At 45.3% G+C, this 27,096-nt stretch overlaps 1 protein-coding gene across 1 annotated transcript in view; it reads right to left on the reverse strand.

Moving 5' to 3' along the window:
- Nucleotides 1-27,096, reverse strand: part of LOC147747555 (ferric reductase 1-like) — a 553,652-nt gene that overhangs the window by 86,443 nt on the left and 440,113 nt on the right. The window contains exon 12 of the mRNA XM_086954125.1: nt 26,332-26,429. Coding sequence (XP_086810251.1) covers nt 26,332-26,429 — 98 coding nt within the window. The remainder of the gene's footprint in view (nt 1-26,331; nt 26,430-27,096) is intronic.

Here is a 27,096-nt window from a genome sequence, read left to right on the forward strand (position 1 = left end):
ATATGCTTATTCAAGCTTGATAATTTAAAAAGGTTTCGTACTTTGAATCACTCCCTTAGTGCTACAATTCTTTTGCATTTTACTTCACTCCTGTGTCCTAATGGGTGACGTTGAAATACCCCAGCATAGTCGGATGGCTGTCCACAATCATTTGCAAAGGTATGCCATACCCTTGGAGGGCATGGCGATAGTTTTTGTGGTGAGTGCTGAAGCGGCATACCCATTTGAGATTTTCTACTCATGGGTTACATTCTCTGCGGTGAATGCAGATAGAAATACTTTTCATGCCTATACTCCCACTGCCGTGCCTTTGGAGTATACTCCGTCTAGGACACTGGAGATGCCTATTACTGCTTGGCAGCATCGAGTTTGGTTTAATGGTGCCCTTCCCCACTCCGTAACGGCGGTACGGTTCCATCCCTGGAGCTACTTGGCCTGTTTTGGCCGGGTAAACTCCCGGCCAAAGCACCGGGAAAGCACCCGCGTTACTTGGCAGTTCCCATTGGGGAACTAAGAGTCCTTTATACCTCTGCTATAGGGGTTATTAGGGCTTTAGTGCAATAAGTTTCCCGCCACATCCAGACAGGGCCACCTGGCGCTGCGGCGCAACCAGCTGGACCGGCCAGGATGAAAATTAATCCCGTCAAGGTTAATTTGGTTATGGGTAAACGGCCCCAAGAAAAGGATGATTTACCTTTTTGGCTTGCTGAGGAATTTGACCAGCTGGAAGCAGTATTTCCTAATACGACTCCTGTTGAGAAGCACAGGATTCTAACAATAAGTTTGCAGAAAGACTTAATACCAGAGGTTGCTGATTGTGAGACCTAGGGTAAGATATTTGCAACAGTGTATACTAAGTGCTTCGGCACTCCGTCCATGGCTGTCCTACCCTCCGTCATTAAGCGTGTCCAGGATGAACACGGAGCAGAGGCGGCTGTTGAATTGGGAATGAGACTCGTTTGAGCATTTGAGGCTGTTTCCGATCTCGTCCTTGCTAATGTTAAGGGAGATGCAGTGAACTTCCAGGTATCTAATGCTTTGCGCTATGTCCCCGATACCGATAACCCCCGGCAGGTACCGAAAATCATTGCTGATGCTTATAAGACCATTGGCCCCAATAGTTTGGGTGCTGAGCATTTTGCTAAAACAGCAGAGGAGAAGCAAACTAATGTGGCAACTTCTGATAAAGATGAACACCCCACTTGTCCAAATCAAAATTGGAATAAGAATAAAAAACCGGGGAAAAAGCAACAGAAACAGGGGTCATGTCCTGCTTCCCCAATTCCTGAGTCTACTGAGCGAACATATGATTTGCGCGACCGCGCTAATATTAAGTCACCTGATCATTTTCAGGTTCCTGATCAACGTTCTCCTCGCTCTTTGCAGGATACATCGGTCTCACCCACCGGTGGAGGAGACCGCGGCAGAGATCGGGGTGCCCAGCAAAGCAGAGAGCAACCCCGCAAGACAGCGAGGTATGCCACGGATAGTGAGAACGCAGCTTCGGAATCTGACATAGGCACTGATGCTGCTAGACAGCACAGCGGAAATCACAGTAGTGCGGGAAGCATTGCGTCCATTTCTGAAGGTGACAGCAACTGACACATTCAGTGCTGTTGAGACAGCTGACACTAGAGTGGCTCCCCCAGAAAGACTTTACAAAATAGTTCTTTTAATTGAAGGTGACGACATACAACGTACTATAAAAGGGGTATTTTGGTAAAATCTGACTACTACCTATGCCATTTTGTTAGCGGAGGCTGATTGGCCCCCAGCCTTCGTCCTGTCCGCTTCCCCAGGCGAGGAGGTAATCCTCCCTGCTTTCGCTCACACATTGCCGAAGGAGCAGGCCCTGAATTTTGGGAGTGGGCTAGGTGCTTGCACCGGAGTTGTACCGTACTCAATGTGGATGGGACACATTTTCCCCCAGACATGAGATACCATTGCGGTCTATGCCACAGACTCAAACCCAATATCCCAGGCGACGTGAAGCAAAAGCTCCAGTGGCAGAAATCCTTGTACAATTGGAATATCAAGGTGTGATTGAAACGTGTGTGTCTCCGATGAATAATCCTCTTTTTACTGTGACTAAGCCTGATGGCTCGTTCCGTTTGTTATTGGATTACCGGCATTTAAACTCACATTGTTGGACCTGCGTGGTACAGAATACTTACAGTACAGCCCTTGTTGATAGTCTCGTGCGTAAACGGTTTAAGACCACACTTGACATGAACAGGATGTACCAACCGTTGCACATACCAGCTGCCACGGTTTCGGCCCTTTTTCAGAAGAGGAGGTAGAAAAGGTCATGCTTGAGGTCAAGTCGGGTTCTCCACTTGACCCTTGTCCACATCACATTTTCTCCCAGTTAACTCCTGTAATATGTCCAGTAGTTACTAGAGTACTCAATTTCTCCCTTAGTTCTGCTGAATTTCCAAATTCATGGAAACAGGCCCTAGTCACCCCTTTAGTAAAGAAGGCTGGAGCAGACGTAAACAATCCGGCCAATTACAGACCAATATCCCAGCTACCTTACTTATCAAAGGTTCTGGAGAAGTTAGTCAACAGAAGTCTTTCCACATTTTTGGAAGCAAATGGTCTGCTGGATGATTCACAGACAGGGTTCCGGACAAACAACAGCACCGAAACTACACTCTTAGCAGTGACAGACAGTATCAGAACCAAGGTGGATCAGGGTAGAACAGTCGCACTGATACTCCTTGATCTATCAGCGGCTTTTGATACCGTACCCCACAACCAACTATTGAACATCCTGGCAGAGAAAGGAATACTGGGCAAAGCATTAGGATGGCTACAATCGTTCCTAGCGGATCGAACCCAATCAGTACGCTTGGGTGACTACACATCCCCTCCACGACTCATAAAATATGGAGTTCCCCAGGGGGCGTCATTGAGCCCAACTTTGTTTAATGTATTCGTCTCCTCGCTGGCAACCATTGGCAAAAAGTGGGGTGTCGAAATGTGCTCCTATGCTGATGACACTCAGCTGATGGTCACCATTGATGGAAATGATGACTCCAAAACTAGATTGACGAACTGTTTGACTGAATTGGCAACTTGGATGCAGGACCACTGTCTCAGACTAAACGCCGACAAATCCGAAATCTTACTGTTCGGCAGAGGTACACAGGCCTGGGACAACAGCTGGTGGCCAAGTGACTTGGGTTTGCCTCCTAATCCCACTGCTAAAGCAAAAAACTTAGGAATAACACTGGATAGGGACTTATCCATGAAATCCCATGTTTCTATAACTTGTGGAAGGAGCTTTGGACTTTTGAAGTTGCTTAGACGTGTCTTCCCCTGGGTGCCAACGGATTGCAGGAAAACCTGCTATCGGAAGAGACCCTCCTCTCTATCCTCCCCACTGTAAAATCTGGATCTCCGATGGATGTCTGCCCTGCCCACATTATGTGTAAGATTTTTCAAACTTGCCCTCTCCCTCCCCTGACCTTTCTTAATGACTCCTTAAGTAGGGGCATCGTTCCCACTTTGCACAAGTCAGCTACGATCGTCCCTATTTTGAAAAAGCCTGGGGCAGATTCCACAGTATTATCTAATTATCGCCCTATTTCCCTCCTTCCTTACTTGGCGAAGGTCCTCGAGCGGCACGTTACAAAAATCTTTAGTGCCTTTGTTGAGAATAGTAAGTTCTTAGCCTCCTCTCAAGCTGGTTTCCGCCCCCTGCATTCGACCGAGAAGGTGGTGGTATCCGTTATGGATTCACTTAGAGAGGGTCTGGATTCCAATCTCCCACAGGCGCTGGTTCTCCTCGATCTTTCTGCCGCCTTCGACACAGTTGATCACACCATCCTTCTTTCCCGTGTCGAGGCGGCAGGCGTCGGGGGCTCCGCCCTGTCTTGGGTCAGATCATTTCTTAACGACCGTACCCAAGCTGTCCACCTGGCGGATTTTTCTTCTACTGCTCACAAGGTACAATGTGGTGTCCCTCAGGGCTCTTCTCTCTCCCCCCTTCTTTTTAATCTTTATATTTTTCCTCTTATTTCTGCGTTACAGCAGATGGAGGTCACGGTGTTTAATTACGCTGATGACCTCCAGCTTATTTTTAATTTATCTGAATCCTCTCTTTCTATCTCCAACTTCCAGTCAGTGATGGTATTCATCAGGGATTGGATGAACACCAATCATCTAAAACTTAACCCTGATAAGACCGAGCTTGTCCTGACTGGTGGTAAACTTAATCCTTGGTCTGCTGCTTTTTGGCCCTCTCTGCTTGGTTCCCCCCCTCTCCCTTCTTTCTCTGTCAAAACTTTGGGGATTACTTTGAATCAACATCTTACTCTTCATTCACACGTGAGCACGGTGGTCTCGGCCTGTTTTTTTGTCTTGCGCACCATTCGTAAAATCTCACGTTTCTTTTCAGTATCTGCCCTCAAACTTATTCTAATGGCGATGGTCCTTTCACGATTAGATTATGGCAATGCACTATATAACGGCATTCCCAACTACGCTTTGCGCCGACTCCAACTGGTGCAAAACCAAGCGGCCCGCCTGGTCTTCAGTTTACCTAGATCTCACCACATTACCCCTGTTCTCCGCTCTCTCCACTGGCTCCCAATCAAAGAGAGAGCTTTGTTTAAACTTGGCTGCCTCGCCTTTCAGGCTTTGGCTGGGACAGCCCCGGCGTTTATGATTTCTCACATTCACCCCTACATTCCAAGCAGACAATTGCGATCCTCCGCCCTCTCTCTTCTGGTGGTTCCTCGCTTTAGGAGGAAGAGGTCGGGAGGATGCAAGTTTGCTGTCCTTGCCCCGTCCTTTTGGAACTCCCTACCCCTTTCTATCCGCACCTCAGTATCCTACATGGAATTCCGAGGGAAACTGAAAACTTTTTTATTTTCACAAGCATTCTCAACCTGAGCCAGTCTGGAGTCTCTGATTAGATTTGAATTGAGTTACCCCACAGCGCCATGAAACCGTCCGGTAAACGCGCGCTATACAAATACTTTTAAATTCAAATTCAAATTCAGTCACTACTGATGAGTAGGCTGGACTACGGTAACTCTCTGTTTGTAGGAATGGCAGATTATCTCTTTTCTAAATTACAGTTGGTTCAGAATGCCGCTGCCAAAGCCATCTGCAATAAAAGAAAATATGATTCAGCTAAAAGTTGCATGCGTGAGCTTCATTGGCTCCCAATGCGGCAACGAGCCATTTTTAAGCTGTTGTGTATTTCTCATAAGGTACTCCACGGCTCAGGCCCCACCATCCTACACGACAGGGTCAGATTTCATAAACCCTCTAGACACCTACGATCTATGACGTAAGGAAGAGCAGTTATCACCCGAGCTCGTACTGTCAGGATGGGAGAGCGGGCCTTCTCTCACATTGCGGCAACAAAGTGGAACGAGCTACCCCCTAAAATTAGAACAAATGACTGCTTTGTCTCATTTAAGAAACAACTGAAAACATTCCTTTTTCCCAGGCTAGATCAATAATCTTCAATCAGAGCTGATGTCAAATCACTTGCAACTTTCTTCAGCGCCGTGATGTCCTTTCAGGATGAATGTTAGCGCTTTACAAATAAATAAATACAAATACAAATACAAATACATATCCAATTGCTTTTTTAGCCATAACCCGTCCTCTATTAGTAGTCAATGGACAGCTTTCACCTGTGACGGTAAACAAAAACAGTTCCGAAGATTAGCTATGGGCTATAAGAACAGTCCAGGCGTCTTTGCCACCCGCATTGTCTCTCTTTTGGAGAGACTCGACCCTGATGCTTGTTCGTATGTTGGTGACATTTATCTCACAGACGACGAATTATGGCCGCATCTGTGTCGCGTTGACCGCATCGTTTGCATGTTTGCAGACTTCGGTTACAAATTTAACTTTGCTAAATCACACATTGCAGAGTACACAGTGTTGTTCCTGGGCTATGAGCTCAACAATGAAGGTCGAGGTTTAGCACCTCACTTCCTGGAGAAATAAGCACAGCTGCATGCTCCGACAACTCTGAAAAAACTACAATCTTTACTGGGTTTTTCGAACTTCGGGCGTACCTACATTCCTGATTATGCCCAGAGTATCAAGCCACTTATGCCATGGTACAACCTACTTTTACCAAATCTTGCTGGCTGCCTGAACATTTGCGATCTTTGCAGTCTGATCTTCTTGAATCTAAATATTTACTGACTCGTGACAACCACACCAACCTGGTCATAAGAATTGTGCCTGGGGTGGTGAATTTCACATACCTGACTTTTAATGAGGGTGACAAAGTCCCTATAGCTTACATGTCACACTTGTACACTTCGGCTGAAATGCGGTTTTCCGCTGTAGAAATAGTTTTGACGGCAGTGCAGATGGCGATTCTGAAGGAACGGCCACTGGCGCAGGGAAAATGCATGTTGGTTGTGACACCGTATCCTGCCTTGGAGGCAGTGAGAAAGCTAGTGTACCAAATTCAAAAGCTTTGCACCCGAGGTGGATACAATGGGCCATGTCATTGACATCTCCGGATGTCACATTCATCTTTTACTCCACTTTGCAAACTCAAGAGTACTTGCAGTATGAATTCATTCATCCGGCTCTTCTGACTATGCTGTCGCTGGAGGATTTCCATTGTCTCATATACACAGACGGATTGGCGCCGCCGGCGACGGATTCAAAATATGCTTATTCAGCGGCCTGCGCAATTGTGGTTGGTACTATGGTGAATGGAGAGTGCATACCCAGACATTAGGGGACTGTACCGCCCAATAGGCAGAGCTACATGCTCTGGTGCTTGCTCTGGAGTACGCTGACCCTTGTGAGACTACTCTTATAGTGAGTGACTCTTACTACTGTGTTCAGTCTTACAATGACAATTTATTCTTTTGGATTCAGAATGACTATCGCGATTCAAAAGGTAGCATGATTAAACACAAAATGCATTGGGTTCGAGTGGCTGAGCTTAAAGAATGGCTCCCACTCATGTTTGTAATTCATACTCTTGGTCACCAACGCATGGAGGTACACACTGTTGGTAACTGTCTTGCTGATGAAGCAGCGAAGACCGCAGTTGCAACATACTTAATAGCAGCAGTTACACGTTCCAAAAGTAAGATTAATGATGACATCTTGGCAGCTGTTGCCGCAACAGAGAAGGGAAGTAATTACCCTAGAGGTTTGCCTTCTAAATACTTTTATCTTTTAAGTCCTGATAAAGTTTCCTATGTGAAAATTAATGACGTTGGTGACAGGTTGATTCCCAACGCGGACCGCAGGCAGGCTTTGATAACTGCGGTGGTATGTAACTGTTACCACGCATCTTTTAGCACGCATACTGTTACAACGCATACCGTTAGAACGCAGGATCCTTTACAACGCATACCTTTACAACGCAAGACACTACAGCGCAGATACTATTACAACGCATGCCATTACAACGTAAGTATAGGTAAGTATTTAATTTAATTTAACCTTTTACAGGGGTATTTTTAGGGTTCAGGGCTGGGTTTGGGTTTTGGGGTACAGGGGTATTTTTAGGTTTCAGGGTTTGGTTTGAGTTTTGGGGTACAGGGGTATTTTTAGGGTTCAGGGCTAGGTTTGGGTTTTGGGGTACAGGGGTATTTTTAGGTGTCAGTGTTGGGTTTGGGTTTTGGGGTACAGGGGTATTTTTAGGTTTCAGGGTTGGGTTTGGGTTTTGGGGTACTGGGGTATTTTTAGGGTTCAGGGCTGGGTTTGGGTTTTGGGGTACAGGGGTATTTTTATGTTTCAGGGTTGGGTTTGGGTTTTGGGGTACAGGGGTATTTTTAGTGTTCAGGGCTGGGTTTGGGTTTTGGGGTACAGGGTTTTTTTTAGGTTTCAGGGTTGGGTTTGGGTTTTGGGGTAAGGGGTATTTTTAGGTTTCAGGGTTGGGTTTGGGTTTTGGGGTACAGGGGTATTTTTAGGGTTCAGGGCTGGGTTTGGGTTTTGGGGTACAGGGTTTTTTTTAGGTTTCAGGGTTGGGTTTGGGTTTTGGGGTACAGGGGTATTTTTAGGTTTCAGGGTTGGGTTTGGGTTGTGGGGTATTTTTAGGTTTCAGGGCTGGGTTTGGGTTTTGGGGTACAGGGGTATTTTTAGGTTTCAGGGCTGGGTTTGGGATATGGGGTACAGGGGTATTTTTAAGTTTCAGGGCTGGGTTTGGGTTTTGGGGTACAGGGGTATTTTTAGGGTTCAGGGCTGAGTTTGGGTTTTGGGGTACAGGGGTATTTTTAGGTTTCAGGGCTGGGTTTGGGTTATGGGGTACAGGGGTATTTATAGGTTTCAGGGCTGGGTTTGGGTTTTGGGGTACAGGGGTATTTTTAACATTTTTAACATGTATTTTTAACATATATATTAACATATTCTTTAATAAAATGTAATTAATATTAATAACATTATTTAAAAATATTATATACTTACCTATACTTACGTTGTAATGGTATGCGTTGTAATAGTATCTGCGTTGTAGTGTAATGCGTTGTAAAGGTATTCGTTGTAAAGGGTCCTGCGTTGTTAAAATTGCGTGGTAATGGTATGCGTGATAAAAGTAAGCGTGGTAACATCATATATCCAACTGCGGCTCACAAGGGCATGGCCTCGGCTCACGCCGGCCTGTCGGCTACTGTATCGCTTCTACAACAGTGTTACTGGTGGTGCGGATTGTACAAGCAGATGCGTGATTATGTCCTTCATTGTGACATATGCCAGCACATTAAACCTTCAACAGCTGCACACCCGCCCCAGATACAGTTGTACATATCTAATAAACCACTTGGGTGTGTTTATTTAGATCACTGCTGCCCTTTCTCCTCTGATACTGTGTATAAGTACATCTTAGTTGCAGTTTATTCATGCACACGCTTTGTTTGGGTGTGGCCGCAAAGGAGTACTGATACCCGTATTGTCATCAGGAATTTGCGTGTCTTTGTGGGAATTTTTGCATGTGGCACCTTTCATTCGGACCAGGGTTCAGTGTTTGCCTCTAAGGTGTACAAGGATGCCATGGGTTCATTGGGGGTCCAAGTCAAATTTTTGTCTCCATACAGGCCTGAGGGCAATAGTGTTGTGGAGCGAATGAACCGTGACTTAAAGCAATCATTGACTGCTAAGGTATTAGGTACAGGCCGGAACTGGCTAGCCCATCTCTATAGCATACAGCGTGCACTTAATAATCTCACTAGAAGGTCTCTGGGTGGGCGGGCCCCATACAAAATGCTCTTTGGCATCAAAATGTTTGTTCCGGACCGTGAGGGTCTAGACATGGCGGCGTCTGACGCATCCTTTGACGTAGAGGAGCATTCTACTGTTTTACAGAATCTACAAAAGACCAGAGACAGTCTTGCAAGGGAACATTTGCCCTCCACATCTGATGCTGCTCTTCAGATTTTGGTAGTTGGCTGGCTACCCCAAGTTGATGATCTGGTCCGTGAGAAGGTGGAGAACAAGAAGGAGTTCAGCCCCTCATTTTGTGCACCAGTTCCTGTGCTAGGCGTGCAGGGTGCAAGAACAGTCATTTTACCTCCACTTCCTGGTCGTAAGGAAAACAGGTATATCTCAATTGACAATGTCAAATTACAGCGAGTGGCTGATTCTTCTTAGTATGACTCAAGCGGTCTCTTGTCCAGCAATGCTGAGAAATTCTGTTTTGGCTCCAGCAATGAACACCAGGCCTGAAGTTGCCATCGAGATGCCTATAATTACTGATCCTTTATTGAATACACCGGCTGGTGATCCCCTTAATGATACTGAGTATACCTACCCTACAGACTTGTCCATGCCTGATTTACAAACATCTGCAGTTAACCAGTCACGTTTTTGATTTGACACTGACTCTACTACGTCCAAGTCCCCATCCAAAATCTCTATTTTTGCTGTTTGTTTTAAGAAAATTGTTTTGATACCCCCATTGACTTACATTTGGCTAGTGCTTTTTAAAACATTTTTATTCATGTCAATTGGATTTGTGGTGTATTTTTTCCATTTTGTAAATGGACACTATGTTAAAAAAGGAACTTCAATTAGACTAATTGATGGAACTTTGGCACCCCACTCCTCATCTCACATCAAGAAGAGGGACCAGACTTTTGTTAACATCACAGCTTGGCCCGTTTTCGATGGGATTGTACAGGATGCTGTCAAATTTCAAATCCACAGGCCCAAAGAGGTTATTAATGTTCCCAACGTACTACGTGTTTCAATGGGGACGTGGTTAAACAAAATATACGCTCTGATGACTGGGATGTCCAGGCCGTAGAGGCTCTGTTTTCTGATTTGAAATATTATGCTGCTTTTGATGCTGAAGATTTGTATTTAGACGCAGCCAACTATGCTGATTTATTTTGCTACCAAAATGATGGCAATCATTTTCTACACAAAGCAAACACATTTAGAAATGTGGTTAATTACACACAATGGGAGCATTGTCCAACTCCCATTGAAGGCAGCTCAAAAACTCGTTTGAAAAAGTTTAAATATTTTACTGATTTTAATCAATCAAATCCTGACGCATTTTATTTTAAGATGACTGGCAAGTCCTCTTCCAAAGTTAGACAGTCACTAAATTACTATATTCTAAGTCCTTTCTTGACCAATTAGGAGTTGGGGGCTATGAACTGTGGAAAGATTCTATTGATCTTAAATCTGTTTGGGGTTCTAATGGCTGGCAGGTACAAAGCACTGAGGCTTTGCATCGAGCATGTCTTATCCCAAACCATATGTTGTTTTTAAATTCATCAAATTCACAGATAACCTGCTTTGGATTGGCTACATCTAAAAACTTGAATGCCCACTCTCTTCCTGATTTAGGAGAATACCCTTCATGGTACAATCATACCGATTTGTCCCTTAGTGAATTACAGTCTCTGTTGCTGAATTCATCTTTTAGCATTTCCAGTTTTGAGTCCCAAGGTTGGTTGTTATGGCAGAAAAGTTCAGATTTATGCCAACATCGTTTTCTGAGTCTGGCCCCTGGCTATACCCAGGTGAGGGTGGATCCCCATTTTCAAAGTGATCATTCTGTTACTATCTATTCAGTAGGCAAGTTATGTCAGAACTGGCTCAAACATTCCACCTTAGCGTCAGTTAAATTCAACCTGTCCAAATTAACTGAAGGTGTTGATCTGAATGACTTTGTTAAAGGCCCTTTGGGAGGCAGAGCGAAAAGATGGGTATATGCTGTTTAACAATGAGGTCTGGAAACTGTCTCAAATTGAAGCTGCTTGTAGGTTAAGCGAAATAGATCAAGCTGAATTAAGAAAAAGTGCTTGCAGTTGTTGATTACAGCATTAACACCCTTTCTTGCCAAATTTACACATTGGACAGTATTGTTTCATCTGTTGTTGATATTGTACATGATCAAGTGTCTGTTTTGTATCATGGTCAAAATCAATTACGTTCCATTATGCAATTTGCTTGGACATTACAAACGTTAAAGGCTGGTAAAGTGCCTTGGGACTACATGAATACATGTTCTTTATTTATACCATTTAATTTGACTGCAAAAAAAACAACAACTCATGTCTATGAAGGATGCTGCATATTCACTTTTTCATATTGAAAAGTTGGAACCATTGCCTTTTTCTGTTGCGGAATATAATTCAGCAGTATGTCTCATTCATGGGTTAATAACATTGCCTTTTTCGCTATTTAAATTCGATTCATGTATAAAATACTATGCCATAGGCAGATTTGAACCTTTAGGTAGCTCTTATCTCCATGAAGCTTGGTCTCTGCCATTTACCTATAGGTGCCTGAGGAAGGGTAAAGAAGTTTATCTGAAAGGTGACGATTGCACTTCCACACCTGATCACTCATTCATTTGCAGGAACATCCAATTCCATGGCTCTTGTAATTCAGACACCCCAAATTTAGCGTGCATTTTAAAAGGAAATCCTGTCCTGGCCATAACTCCGACTTTCACGTTACTCGCAAACGGTAGTTATTTACTTTTAAATAATGAAGACTGCTGTGGTATGCTGGCAGGGATACTGTACATTGTGACTGTTTCCCAACCTGTAGTCTGTTGCAAAAATGTGATGTTCCCTCCTCCTCATGGGAAGCTCGATATATCCATTTGGCCTTCCATTCCGAACTTGAAGGCAGAGTTCAACAAGATGAGTCGAATAAGGGCTCTATTGTCTCAAAAAGAAGTCGCCCTTACTTCTTTGCGTGAAACATTCGTCCATCACTTGGCAAACACTCGCACCGAGGTGCAAGCCCTTTTGAATACTGATCTCCCCCTGCATTTCGGTGCCTTGATTGACACTATCTTCAATGCTTCGTCGACCATGGGCTTGGCGCACTGTTTTAAAATTGTGAGTTCTAGCCTTGTGACTGCATTCCAAACTATGGGGCCTATTAGGATGTCGGACGGACCTGCGTCCGTCCGCCTCCCCAGAGGAGGAGGGACCGTCCGCAGGGGCAACGGTGGTCCCTCCGTGCGAATTAGGATGTGACCACCACCCTGGCGGTCACATCCTGTATTTTTAACATTGCGGCGGGTGCTGCTTGAAGCAGCATCCGCCACAATGTTAAAACTGCAAGCAGTGCATTTGCATGCACAAAGCGGCAGGCACCGCGTGGTGCCTGCTGCTTTGTGCATGCAAATGCAGGGGGGTACCATATGTACCCACATGTGCACCCCCACCCCCCCTTCACCCTGGGGGCCCGCAAATGGCCCCCAATGAAATGACCGTATGCCTTTTTGTGGCGTCATTGCCACAGCGGAAAGGCATGTCACAGGGCAAATCCTAATATGACTGGCAGTGTCTGATAGACACCGCCACCATATTAGAGCTTTTCCGCCGCGGTCTCGCGCGGAAAAGCGGCGGATGGTCTCCCCGTCCGCCGATGACCCCCCAGCCATCCTAATCTGGTGGGGGAACTTCACACACACTGGAGCTGTGAATCCGCATCCTCCGGGCCGGCGGTGGCTTCCGCCGGCCCGGAGGATGCGGATTCAACACAATCATAATCGGCCCCTAAATTTGGAGTGATACTGGCATTTTTTTATTCTATTTTTTCCAGCCTCTTTGGCGGATTACCATTAATTCTTGCCTTGCTTGCTTAAAAATGGCTGCACAATCTGTGCCCCATGACAACCTGCCCCGGCTGCTCCAGCTTCGTAACCGGATGCTTGATTATTATGGAGCGCTCCAGCTGGCTACCTTAAGTGTGGCGAATGGATTATCTTTCTGGTTCTCATATTTTACATGCGTGCAGCCTGTCTTCCATTGCCTGGATTGCAATTTTGAATGGGCTCTGGATTTGTGTCTCTGCACAACAGTGTCTCCTAACCCGGATTATGATCTACTAATGAGTCCTTTAGTTGCTCATGAGTTAGACTGTTTTGGTATTGGCATAATGGCCTGTGAAGTGGCACATGGAGTCCTAGGTAATTGGAATATATGGACTGCAGCCAATGACTTTCTGACACGCAGTTATCTCAAAGAACACCCGAGTTGTCCTCTAACGGTGCTAGAGGCTCCGGCTGTCGAAGAACATGTGTGTTCTTTCCCGTTGTTGAATTGGATGGCTGAAATGTTTTCAGATGAGAACAATGACTTCCTCTTGGAAGCAGTTGCAATGTACTGTGCCTATACGCTGCTGGATTGATGTGACATATGTTATGTTATAAAGAATTTGTAGCGCGCACTAATACTCTGGAGTGTCCTGGTGCGGATGGTTCTTGCTTCAAACGCTTACTGGCGCGTAAAAAAATGTTCATGTATTTTTTTTCTTTTCTTGTTCCATGCTTTGGACATTATACATCCCCTGCTTGGTTTTGAAAAACTTTTTTTGTGGTTACTAATTCGGAATTTTTCTCCCAATTGTCCAGTTTGGCAAATTTTGAACTTGGTTCTGTCTTATTTGAACTTTGGGCTGATCGACTCACACTCTAGACATAAGATGCAAGCAGTTGCAGTTAGCTGAAATTCTGGCATCTTTAATAACACACTGCATGATTTAAGCACTCTGAAGAAAATCCGTTTCCAGAGAGACAGAGAGCTATTGCAGATTCTGATGTCTGCCTAAGAGACCTTCTAATATTTATAAAACTTAGATCCTAGCTAGGGAGGGTGGCATACAAGGCACTATAGTATCTGTTTCCACCATCATTATAATATGATTTCTCTTTTGTGTTTTATGGAATTGTAACAATGCTGATCGTATTATTTCTAATCAAATGTCTGCAAAAATACTGCATCTTAGAGCACGTCGTTAAAATAAACATTTTAAACTTTACTGTGTCTCTTATATACCCATGTTGTGGACTGGTATGAGAATATAACGAAAGAGTGTTCTTGATTCCCACCATTTCTGAGAGTAACCTAAGTAGCATGTTCTGGGTTGTCTAATCATTGGCACCTTTGCTATAGGACAAAGAGCTAATGTGACACTGATGCTAGTCGGTTAGGGGTTCTAGGTACTGAGGTGAGTTTTTGTCCACCACATTTCACTGATGTCCTGGGTCTCTGTGCACAGTTCTGTGTATGAGCAGAATCCCTGCAACAGAAGAGCTGGAACTTTTTCTGTGTGTGGACACATAACCTATGTTTGGCTGCCTATAGACTGGCCTGGATCCTGCTATCTAGCTTTCATGGTTCCTATCCAATAGAACTCATAAAGAAAGTAGTGACCAACTGTGAACCTCTCTTCTAGCTTGTTTAGACGAGACAATCCTGCATCCTGACATCTTAAAATCTTTCTCACAGATAACCGGATATATAACGAAGGTCCCATTTGTGGAGAATTAACCCATGCGTAATAGGAATAAAGGCTGGCTAGATGCTAAATGTATCAAAGCATTCACTAAACTGAAACATGCCTTACACAAGCCTATTAGAAACATACATGACATCCGAAAGGCTAGGGTGGAATAAACATTTTCACTTAAAGAGTGCAAGAGCACCCTTAGAGCAGAAGCATGGTCAGCTTTGCATGCAGCTACCTTAATTAGAGATAATACTGCCTATTGGAAGGCATTTATTGCAACTTTCTTGGTTACCCAAGACGTACCCACTATTGAGATATCCATTGCTGAAGACCAGTGAGTGGCGCATTACACTAAGATGCATAACTGTACCACGCATGAGAGATCCATGGAAAACCAACAGCCACAACATGAAATATCAACATCTGTTAACTGTCTTTCAGACGTCCAGTTTACATTAGAAGATGTCCACTGCGCTATTATGGCAAGCATGGGCCAGAAAGCCCTTGGGCCCGACGGTGTCCTTGTAGACCTTTATCAATCTAACCTGCCACTTTTTAACGTAATTAATAGCAGCATGCTGTTCTTCCTATTTCATTAAAACCTGGTCTGTATCAATACTGGCCCCAATTTTTTCAAAAGGTGACTGTCAGAACCATGCATGCTACCGGCCCACATCATTGCTAGACTCCCTGGTCAAGGTCGGTATGGCGCGTTTTACTTAACAGGCTACTGGACTGGGCCAAAGATAACAGTATTATATCAGAATTAAAATTTGGCTTCCGCCAGGGCCTAGGCACAGTGGAGCAGGGTCTAAATTTAAGTATTTTACTATGGAAGTACACCCTTGCAAAACAGGGCAGGCTATATTTAGCATTTGTAGATTTTACATCAGCCTTCAACTGTGTCATACATGATAGATCATGGAAGATACTGGAGGACTTGGGTGTGGAAAGTTCACTTATACTTTTTAAAGGGGAGCTGTACAGTGATTCATAGGCTAGAGTGCGCTATGGGATTAGCAGGAACTGTACAGACACTTTTAAAATACAGAGAGATGTAAGTCAAGGCTGTGTCTTGGGTCCCTTTGTGTTCACACTTTACATCAACGAATTAGGTTAAGTCCTGGCGAATCAGTGTCGGGACTTGTCACAAATTGACAAACATCCCATACCCGCCCTGATGTACACAGATGACGCTGTATTAATGTCATTTACGCAAGTGGAGCCCCAAAGGGTAGTGACCAGCTTTGCTGCATTTATGAAAAATTTGGGTCTCAGAGTGAATATCTCAAAAAATTTTATTATGAAATGCGGGGGAGGTAGTAAACAATGTCGAGACATCTACATTGACAATAAAAAGGTTGAGGCTTTGATGTATAGTGGGTCTGTAATTTTTGATACCAGGATTGTGGTAATGAAAAAATTTCCAGTAAATTCTCAAAGGCAGTATTCAGTATTGGCAGACAACTTTCATGACAAAATTGAAAGCATGTGGGAGCATACATTTTGGTCTAGTTACTAAGAGGTTGATTCATATATTGACGGTAGGGATACTCAATCACAACAGTGACGTAGTATTTACCACCAGCAAAATGACCCACTCACCAAATTGAATTGTGGCTTGACATTTGGTGCACCCTAGGTGAAGACTACTCCATCTCTGCCATGGTCGGGTCATCACGAGAATTTGACCCCTCTGTCCACCCACCTAATTTAGATGGGTGGACATACAGGTGAGTTTTCACTACCCGTCACTGCTAGGAAAAACCCAGGCACTAAGGGGAAGTGAAAACAGCCTCATACCCTCACACCATTGGGGATAAACACTTTGGGATTATCTTTTTTGAAAATAAAAGCAAAATAAACTTGACTGACCGGGACGCTGTCAGGAAGACAGAGTAATTTAATGCATCACACCGACGGACTTAACCTCCTTCTGCCGTTATATACATTGACCCTTAGGTTATCATGGACTGCAGCAATGAGATGTATTATCCTTCACTTCACATATATGTTAGGCAGGGCATACTTTTAATTATGCTGGCATAATGGGAATAATTTCAGTAATTTTGAGTTACACTTTGATGCGAAATTACCGATAATGAAAGCGATTATGCCTGCTCGTTTAATTAGAAATAATTCGGGGAAAAACAAGCCTACCTCGAGTGCACATTTAGCAACTGCCAGCGACCACTCACACTCGCTGTTTGTGTTCTGCTGCATTTAGAGCTATTTCATAAAAGGAAATGTATTCTCCTGTCTAAATTTGCATTTTGAGTGGAGAAAATAGCGCTGGATGCCAGGAGTAGGTCTGGGTGAAGCACTACGCTACGCTTGCGTAGTTTGCGAAGTTTGCGCAACTTCGTACTACGCGAGCTGGAGGTAGCACAGTGCGAATACGCGTAGCGTAGCGTAGAGCAGCAGTAATTTTTTGCCTGCTCGCGGCCCTCAATGTCAAGTTTGCGACCGCGAGCAAGAAAAATTACATCCTGGCGAGACTTTCCTTGTTCGCGATCAGCAACATCAAGTTGCCGATAGCGAGCATGGAAAATAAACCTCCCTGCGAGATTCTCAACGCGGGGAGGTCTGTTTTCTCATTGCGAGTGGTCGCGTATGCTCGCGACCGCTCGCGTTGAGAAACTACAAGTCCGCGTTGAGAAAGATGCTGCTTGAGGAAAAATCTCCTCGAGCGGCAGAAGTTTTCAATGATTTTACAGTGCCGGATGCTTGTCCGTACTGTGCAATCATTGAAAAAGGCATCTTGCACAGTGCGAACATGCTACTACACAGTTCGCATAGTGCTATGCATAGCACGCGTAGTGCGAAGTGCACTTCGCGTAGCTTCGCGAAGCTCTACTTCGCAAACTACGCCCAGCCCTAGCCAGGAGAATGTTGAGGGAAAAACTCTACCTCAACAGGACATTTATCATTATTTCTTTATTTTGGACACAAGGGGAGCCTTTTGCAATAAGAAAATAGCGCTCAATGCCAGGGGTAAGTTGGGTACAAATCATACCCCACAAGAACTTTAGCAAACGTGAGTGGCTGCTTGTGCGTGCTATTTATGCTCTGCTGCATTTAGCAATATTTTGGACGCAAGGGGGCATTTCTGCCTTAAGAAATAATGCTAAATGCACAATTACTCTTCTCGCCAAATTAGGCATAATGTCACAGAATCTTTAAGTAATTATGCTTTACTGAATTACTCGGGTTACGCCCACCCCTAATCTATATGCTTTGTAGAATAATATGTGTGTGTATTTTTTAATTTGCTAATAACTCTTGCGCTGTTTGATACATTTTCACAAAACTTTCCAATAAAACATCGCTTCTTCCTTCCTTCCTCCAAGGTTTTAGGGTGATTTGCCCCATGGGTGCAGGGAAAAGGAGGGTCCCAAAGCACATTTTCCCCATTTATTGAACTATGATACCGTAAAAAAAAATGTTGTGTGATTTGGTGTAAATATGTTTAGTAGTTATTGAGAATTTGAGCCTCAAAAACGTTATACTTTTCATGCTCCAGAAGATCTGTAAAACCAACAGATTTTAGTTAAGAGCTGATTGGCTGTCACCATAGCATCAAAGATGTGGCCGCTGGCATTTTAGGAATCAGGTACTTAGTCCGCTGTCCCTCTAGGGAGCAGGGTAGGGACACCTTGACCCCCTCTGCCTGGTGTGGAGGTCCCAGAAAGACCCCTCTGGGACCAAAATCATAATAAAAAATCTAATACTTGATGCAACTTTGCAGAGGATATATGTCAGATGTTGTTTTTAGCACCCCACTGACTCCAGGGTGGTGGCAGATATATGCAATAAGATGAGGAGTATTGAGCCTCCTTGAGGTCCCAGGGAACCCACCCCTGGAGCCAGTCCTAAAATTGGTAAAAGGGGCATGTGACCCCCTTCCCTGAGCCTCCTTGAGATACTGTGAACCCCATCCCCTAGGGCTGGATTTAAAATTGATGGGCACACAGATTCCATACCTGCAGGCCTATAAACATAACTGGGGAGGGGTGGCATGCGGCCCACTCCCTAAGCCTTTGCTGAACCCCTTGGACTCTACTCCCTCGGACTGGTTCAGTCACAGGGACAGGGCGATCCCTTCAAACTGGACGCTGGTGTTTCAATGCCAGCCAGAGCGTGGGCAGGGAAGTCTCCTGTTTTACCACTTGTCTGGAGCAGCAAGGCTACCACTGAGTGGGAGCATAAAAGTTTATCCCTGCGTCTCATGGTCATTGAGAAATAGAATTGCTCCTGCCTGGCAAGAGCAAAAAAAGAAGGCTGCTCCTATCAAATTGGAGTAATACCGGCTCCTGTTGCCCCCGGAATGTGTACCGGCAGGAGAGCCGGTGGGGAGGTCCATGGCACCCACAGTCGTCACCATAAAAATTACTGTGGGGTGGCCTGGATTGGCATTGGGGCACCCCTGTCTTTAAAAAAAAGTCAAATGTGCTGCAGGCTCCAGCATGACCCATGGAGTGGTCAAGGAGAAGTGTGGCTCAATGGTTAGAGCGGCAGACCCTGAGGCAGAGGTCTAGCCCGGGACAAGGGTTCAATTACCTGCCTCCGCTGGTCTTGGGCTCAAAATTCCACGGACCTGATAATTCTCGCCTCGGTGCCTATTCTAATCATAGAGTCCCACTCTGCAACTCTGGGCAATAGCTTGTTTAATCTCCACAACGGCCCCCACAACGCTAAGGATGCCTGGCCTTCACCCTGGGGGTGCCCAGGAGTGGACACCTCACAGGGAAAGCCAGGACGGGTTCCACAGCGGTATTTGTACAAGCGCCTTGAGACCCTTGCGGGTGAGTAGTGCGCTATACAAGTATCAATTTACTTTACATTTACATTTACATGGAGTAGGGGTGATTGCAGGGAGCCGGCAGGGTCCTAGGGCTCCTCCCATGCCTCTAACATTAAAAAAGGTGTTGGATTTCCTGGGGCACCCCGGATTTATAAAGAAAAAGAGAGTATTCCAAGCACTTGCTCGTAGGGAGCCGGCGTGTCTTTAGGGCACAAGTTAGAGTTACTTGAAATAACTATAAATGATGAATTTTAGTGGTCTTGTTAATTTAAAACAGTATGCTTTATCTGACAATTTCACCTAAGTGTAACGTCCCTTCAACCAGAGAGGCCTATTCGGATGGCGGACGGACCTGCGTCCGTCCGCCACCCCCAAGGTGGAGGGACCGTCCGCAGGGGCAGCGGCGGTCCCTCCGGTGCAATTAGGATGTGACCGCCACCCTGGCGGTCACATCCTGTATCTTTAACCTTGCGGCGGGTGCTGCTTGAAGCAGCACCCGCTGCAAGGTTAAAAATGCATGTTTTACATTTACATGCACAAAGCGGCAGGCACCCAACCCTGACACCCTGGGGGCCCGCAACGGGCCCCCAAACACCAAAGACCACAAGTTTTCCACGGCGGAAAAGCCGCCGTGGAAAAGCATGTTGCAATGCACATCGTAATTAGGCTGACGGTGTCTTGCAGACACCGCCACCAAATAGCCCTCCACACCGCGCGGATCAGCGGCGGACGGACCTGCCTTCCACCGCTGGTCCCACCGCAATCTCACCTCCATCCTAATCTGGCGGTGGGTGTTTTCTGTGGCCGCGGCGGTGAATCCGCATCCTCCAGGCCGGCGGTGGCTTCCGCCGGCCCGGAGGATGCGGATTCACCGCCATCCTAATCGGCCCCTTAGTTTTTTTCTGTGAATTTCCAAGTTTTTTTTAAATGTACAGTAAGATAATATTTCAATTCCTCACTATAACATCACTATAAACTTTCTTTTTTTTCTGTGAGTTTCTATGTATTTTGTAATGTGGAGCACAATGTCCATCAATGTGTCCGGCATGGGTTTGTGTGCATGGACTAGCCAGCAGGCAAGCCCTGTGCCCAACCCCCTGCGGAATCTCATGGCTGACTAAGTGATGAAATAGTGTCAATGGTGGAATTTTAAGGAAGCCAAAGCTATTGGCTTTGTCAAAGGGCCAGACCACCAAAAAATAAAAAGCAGCTCCAAATGTATATTTTATAAATTCATACATTGTAATATTTATTAATAGTGATAGTCCCAAAAATATTTCCAATAAAGTATTTCTAATAAAAAAAATAAACAAAGAGCAGTTATAGCACTAACCACAAGAGATCCCTGCACTCAAGCTGAAAAGCAGGCAGCTTCAGCTTGGAGAACCTAAAAAATAACATGGTAAGCTCTCTTGGTGTCATCGATGACTGAGGATACTTATCGTGTTTTTAGGCCTCGCGTTTGGCAGCTCATGCGAGACTTAAGTAATTAGTATATTGGCTTCACCTCTGTGTAATTTCTCCTGCCCCTCGTGATTGGTTTATGTTTGGCATTGGGTTGTTTCCTTGATATCTGTTGGCTGTTGGCCCTATGGTCACTTCCGTGTAGTACTGAGGCAGCGGCGCCTAACTACTGTTTCGCTCCGCTCCACTTAATTGCGTGCAGTGGGCCATCTGGTTGGGGGCGCGGCCCCCCTCCTCTCCGTCAATGGGCCCGGCAGGTTGTTTCTAGTTTTGCCCGTGAACCACTGGTTTTACAGCTTGTTGCATTATTCCATGCTAAGCACTGTCCTGCCATCTAGTGGTTTGTTTGGATTATGCACTTTGTTATTCTTTTCCCAAGTCTCTAGTTTTGGCCACATGTTAAGTTTTCTCAGACAGAATTAATTTACCTTTGAGCGAGAGGCTGCCTGTAGATGGTGTGTTTAGGTAGTGCGCGCCTGCGTGTATTTTGTTCTTTACTGTTGCCTCACTTGTGCTTCTCTTCCCCTTGCAGGCAGCACCCCCCCCCCCCCCCCCCATGTGCAGCGAGTGGGACAAGGCTCTCAGCGAGACTTTGCTGCCCTCCATTGCCAACTTCTCAGCGGTCAGGGAACGAGCCCTGAGACAGAAAGTGCGGGCAATGTGAGTATCCGTGCCCCACCCAGCCCACACCGGGCTCTCCCACTGTGACTCGGCGCTCAACGCCCCCTTCCCTGATCCCGACTGATTAACCCGTATATGCTGCTGCCGTCTTTAACCTACCTGAACATGCGCCACTACTTCTAAGCCCTCCCTGAAATTGCTTGCCATTTTGTCTATCAGCTTGTTGTGTGTGTATGTGGGATATCTGCACTATGTTAACCGTGAGTGGTTGCACTGCTCTCAGCTGGCTGGCCTGTGCCAGCCAGACCCCTTTCCGTCGGCTGGCTGTCTGCTGGTAACTATGGTAAAGGCTGCCGGGAGCAGCCCAGATAGCACAAACACACCTCGATTGTTTATTACTTCTGAAGGATGCAGAATGGTGCTTGGAGCACAGTGAGGGAGGCAGCTTACTATCTGTAATCTCATCTGGAAGGCGAGTCGCGCCCTGAATAACCAGCCTTGAGGTGCTGCAAACGTGTGAGAAGACGGTATCCTACAGAGTGCTGTGTCGGTGACTGCATGTGGAGTGGAGTGGTGTGGCTCACTGGTTAGAGGCGGCAGACCTATAAGCAGAGAACAGCCCGGGACCAGGGTTCAATTCCCGACGCGGCAGGGTTGTGGACCAGGGTCAAAACGGACTCAATAATTCTCGCCTCGGTGCCTACTCTAACCAGGGAACACACTCGGCAAATCTGGGCATTAAGCTTGCCTCATCTCTACAACGGCCCCCCACAGACACTGGGGATGCCTGGTTTCACCTTGGAGATACCCAGAAAGGGACCATCTGACAAGGAAAGCCAGGACGGGTTCCCCAGCGGTCTTCAGCGCCAGGATACTCTATGGAGTCGCATTGCTCTTTACAAGTACACCCACATTTACAAGTACACCCACATGTACCATGCCTAAACCTGTTGCATAGTATAATGAGTATGTGTAAAGTGCACCAGAAGAGTTTCTCAACGCTGACTGACAGGTGTTTATTCTTACCCAACCCAGTGGTAATTTTGTATCGACCCCGGGAGAATGAAAGGCTGAGAATGCGCGGCGGGATTTCAACATCCCAGATCCACACAGTGAATACATTATTTTATTTTATTTTATTTATTTATTTAATGCAATTTTTTATAGAGCTAACTTTACCCGAAGGTGTCAGAGCGCTTTACATAAGAACCAGTTGCAAAACATAAGGACTAAGGATTACATGCGTTATATAAAAGATACAAACTGAAAAAATTGCAAATGTACAAGATGTAAAGTCACACAAAGAGCAGACTGGTGATCAGAGTATTTCTATATACATAGGGAAGGGCTACGAATGGATATACTCTAAGAGTCACATAGGAATGGTAGAGAGTACAAAGGTCTACTGCACATACTAGTGATTAGAGTTATCTCTATATACATAGGGAAGGGATATGGATGGATATACACTAAGAGCCACATAGGAATGGTAGAGAGTACAAAGGTCTACTGCATATACTAGTGATTAGAGTTATCTCTATATACATAGGGAAGGGATACAGAGTCACATAGGAGTGGTAGAGAGTACAAAGGTCTACTGCATATACTAGTGATTAGAGTTATCTCTATATACATAGGGAAGGGATACAGAGTCACATAGGAGTGGTAGAGAGTACAAAGGTCTACTGCACATACTAGTGATTAGAGTTATCTCTATATACATAGGGAAGGGATATGAATGGATATACTCTAAGGGTCTCATAGGAATGGTAGAGAGTACAAAGGGCTACGGCATATACTAGTGATTAGAGTTATCTCTATATACAGAAAAGTCCTCCGAGCTATCAGATCTGGCATGCCGCAGTCAAGTTGAGGGTTTGCACCCGTGAACATAAGCCAGTCTGAACTTTTGACTTAAAAGTAACTCGCGCGAGCACCTGCTGGGTTTATTGGAAATGTAAAATGAAAGAAATGGCCTCCTGATTAGAGGAACTGTGACTACACATAGCAAGAATGCGTCAGGAATATTAGAGTGGTGAAACGTGGAACACACAAGCACAATCAGTGTGTGTAACGTGAGATATAAAAGACGTATATGTTGTCCAGCGCTAAAAGGCCAAGCAGTGCACTCTATGCTATTGTGTTCAGATACGCAATTGGCGCCAAGGTTTGATTTATTTTTATTCGTGATCTCCTGCGCCAACAAAGGCATCTAGGCGCTGTGTACCCGTAAGGCAATACATCATAGCAAAACAGGTTCTGTTCCGAGAGGTCCAGGATGGTCCAGGATGTGGTGAGACATGAAGTCTGTAATATGAGTGTGTGAGGTAAAAGTCACGTTTGTTTGAGACATGCAGTGTGTGTGGTGAGACAGTCTGTGGCAGGCTAGCAGTGTGTGCTCATATTTGCATTGTGTGACCAGTGATACGATAGTGTGTGGTGAGCAGAGCAGCAGCAGTCAGGGCCTCGCAGCCATGGCTAGCGTTCTCCACGGGGCATTGGGGGCGGGCGAGCTTCCCCGGGGCTCCTCTGGAGCGGTCGTGGCTGCCTCCTCGATCCCTGCCTGGATGCAGCTCTGTCCTCACAGACTGCCGTGCTGCTCACTGCTGCTCCCACAGGCCGGCCGCGCAGTGCACCCCCTCTGTTGGAAACACAAAGCAGATGGTAGAGAGAGCACAGGGCAGCCTATGTTTCATGTTGCTGGGGAGCTGCTGTCCTCCGTGAAGCCCTTAAGGACATTAAACAAATGCTTGGTGGTGCCCCCTGTCCTTCTGGGGTACCATCAGGATGAAAAACTATTTCTAAAATGCATTCACTGGGCATTATTGGGCATCCCTATCCCAGAACTATGAATAATAAATCATAAAATCATTGTGGGTGCTGTTGTGAGCCGGATAGTTAACTTTTACCATGGGTGCCCAGGTCCTGCCTAAAAAGACTCACACTCTTTAATTGTTTTTTTAAGGATGCTCCTGACAGTTCCCCAGCCACCATCGATAGTGTGTGCCGCAGGAAATGCAATTATTTTCCTGTGGGTGGCTTGGTACCCACCTGGGGCACCACAACAGAGAAATTGTGGGGCTGTGGGCAGAGCCCTAAGGCCCCGTGGCCCCTGCTCCCTCCCCAGCCAGGACCCATGTTGTGTGCTGGTAGGAGCCAGCTCGACTACTTTGCTCCTCAAGTGGGAGATGCTTTTTTCTCGGCTTTTGTGAAGTGGGAGCAAAGTTGTATTCCCTGCATAGAAAAGCGAGGGCAGGGATTAAAGTTTACATTCCCTGCCCTCTTCGGTAGGGAAAAGCAGGATCCTGGGGATGGGAACCCCAGGACCCTGTTTTGACCGGGCCCCAGTGGTGGGGCCCCCAACGCTGATCTACAGATGAGGGAGGGGGGACCGATCCCCATTATAATTAAAAATGCCTTCACGCTGGGGGATGTAGTCTCTGGGGCCCTTCAAAGCGGAGGGGGACCCCACACCCTCTCTCCATTTAACAAAATTCCTTAGCCCAGGGAGATGGGGTCCCCAAGGCTTAAAAATGGCTTGGGAGGGGTCTGAATGCTTCCTCTCCTAAAAGGGACATTGGCCCTAGGGAATGCGTGGTAAATGAATGCATGGTAAAAGCACCTTCATGGTAACGGTATGCATGGTAAAGGTTGTGTGGAAGAAGCATGCTCGGTAAAGGCATGTGTTGTATTGTCCTATAAAAACCGGATTGTATTTCCTGCTCTATTGTAAAGTGCTCTAAAACTTGTGGGCACAATTGGTACATAAATGACACACTTCATTGGTCGTCTGCAAGAAAATTGGGTGGAAAAGCTCTGTTGGTATAGAAATATCATAGGAGATACTGGTAGGAGACTAGTTCAAGCAGAAACTGCCATGCCCCCAAAGCACTCGTGAGTTTCAAAGTGCCAACCTTCGATATAGCTTTTCTCTTCCCATATACATTTCAGTTTGCTGGTTACCGTATGATCGTTGAGTATATTTTAAAGTCCTTATCCATTTCCTTTTCCCTAGGCACGGTTAATGTTGATGTAACGCATTTTATCACATTTGCACCTGAATCCCTGCTTGCCATAAAGACACAATTGGTGAGGCACACTTACTTTCTTAACTCAACCGATGTAAAGTTACTCTTTTATTAGGCAACTTGCAGTTTACCTAATATTCTGATAATAGGAATAGCTCAGTACAGCTTTCAGAAATTGCATGACACATTTTGCTAGAAACCTTTAGCTGTCTCTACTTCAGAAATCAATAATATTGTATGAGATTAATCAATTTATCTTAAATCATATTCAGTCCCTCAAAACATTAATCATACATTATTTTTCCCTATTTGTGGTGAATATCAGGGAAATATTATTATTTTGGGAAAGGTTTGGACAAGGTGAGTTTCTGGACGAATTGAGGAGAGTTACTGATTTGCAAGTATGCCCTCTTCTAGGCTATTAGACATGGCAAGACAGGCCTATTATTCCACAAGGCATTTCCTTGGTTGGCTGGAGCACTTGGAGGCAAGTTTTGAAAATTCAGTGACGCTCCTGATGTCTTTATCACTTTTTCTAGCTCCCTGAGATTAATTGATCAGGCACAGGGATACTTCGGGAAAGGGAAGAAGGAGAAAGGCAGAGAGAAAAGAATTAGAGAGGGAGATGAGTGAGCGGGTATGATCATTGTTGCCAAGGCTGCTTTTAGTTCACCTGTTCATCCCTGAAAAGTTGGAAATAAATATACTCACCATTTGTGGTCAGGACCTGGGCGAAACAAAGCTATGATTGGTTGAAAGAATGAGAGAATCATGACGATGCACCCCATTTCAGCATGGGCACCAGACCACTGTGTGTGAAAGAAACATATGTTTAGATAGGATTATGTGGTAAATTACTTTATTTGATTTGGTTTGAATCATAAAAAGAGCGGCTTAACCGCTAAAACACATAAACACATGTGGCGTAAAATTCATGAGTAAAATACAAGTTAGTTAATAAACTTCTCATTTAAAAAAAATGTTGATTGATAAAACAGAGAGAAACAGTGCAATTGGTGCCTTTAGTCTTGTAGGAGTTATTCTGGCTGTGAGATGTCTGATTCTTATACTGGCTTCAGGATAATTGTCTAAGCTTTATCAAGTTCAAGTTCTGTGTCTTTCTTTTCTAGTGCGTTTGCAGCTAGATTTACAAACTTTAATGATTTACATGCCAGTTGCACAGTTGACCCTCCTAAACATTTTATTACTGCGGATCTACAGGTCCTTATCTGCTCTTTTTTCATTAACGGCCGCAACAGTTCTTTCCGTTTAGATGATAATACCGGACAAATACAAAGTAAGTGGAGCACTGATTTATCTCCTTGTCCGCAGAGGCGGCAGTCCGTTGAGAGCCAGGTGCGTTCCATTTTGGAGTTAGATCTTTAGTTGGGTACACTCCCAGTCTCAGTAAGATCAGTTGCTGTTTCATTCGATTTGCGAAGTGTTCCAAAAGGTATGGTTGGGGCTTTAGCTTTT

This window comes from Lissotriton vulgaris, chromosome 1_1 (assembly GCF_964263255.1).
Source record: "Lissotriton vulgaris chromosome 1_1, aLisVul1.2, whole genome shotgun sequence".
Lineage (NCBI taxonomy): Eukaryota > Metazoa > Chordata > Amphibia > Caudata > Salamandridae > Lissotriton > Lissotriton vulgaris.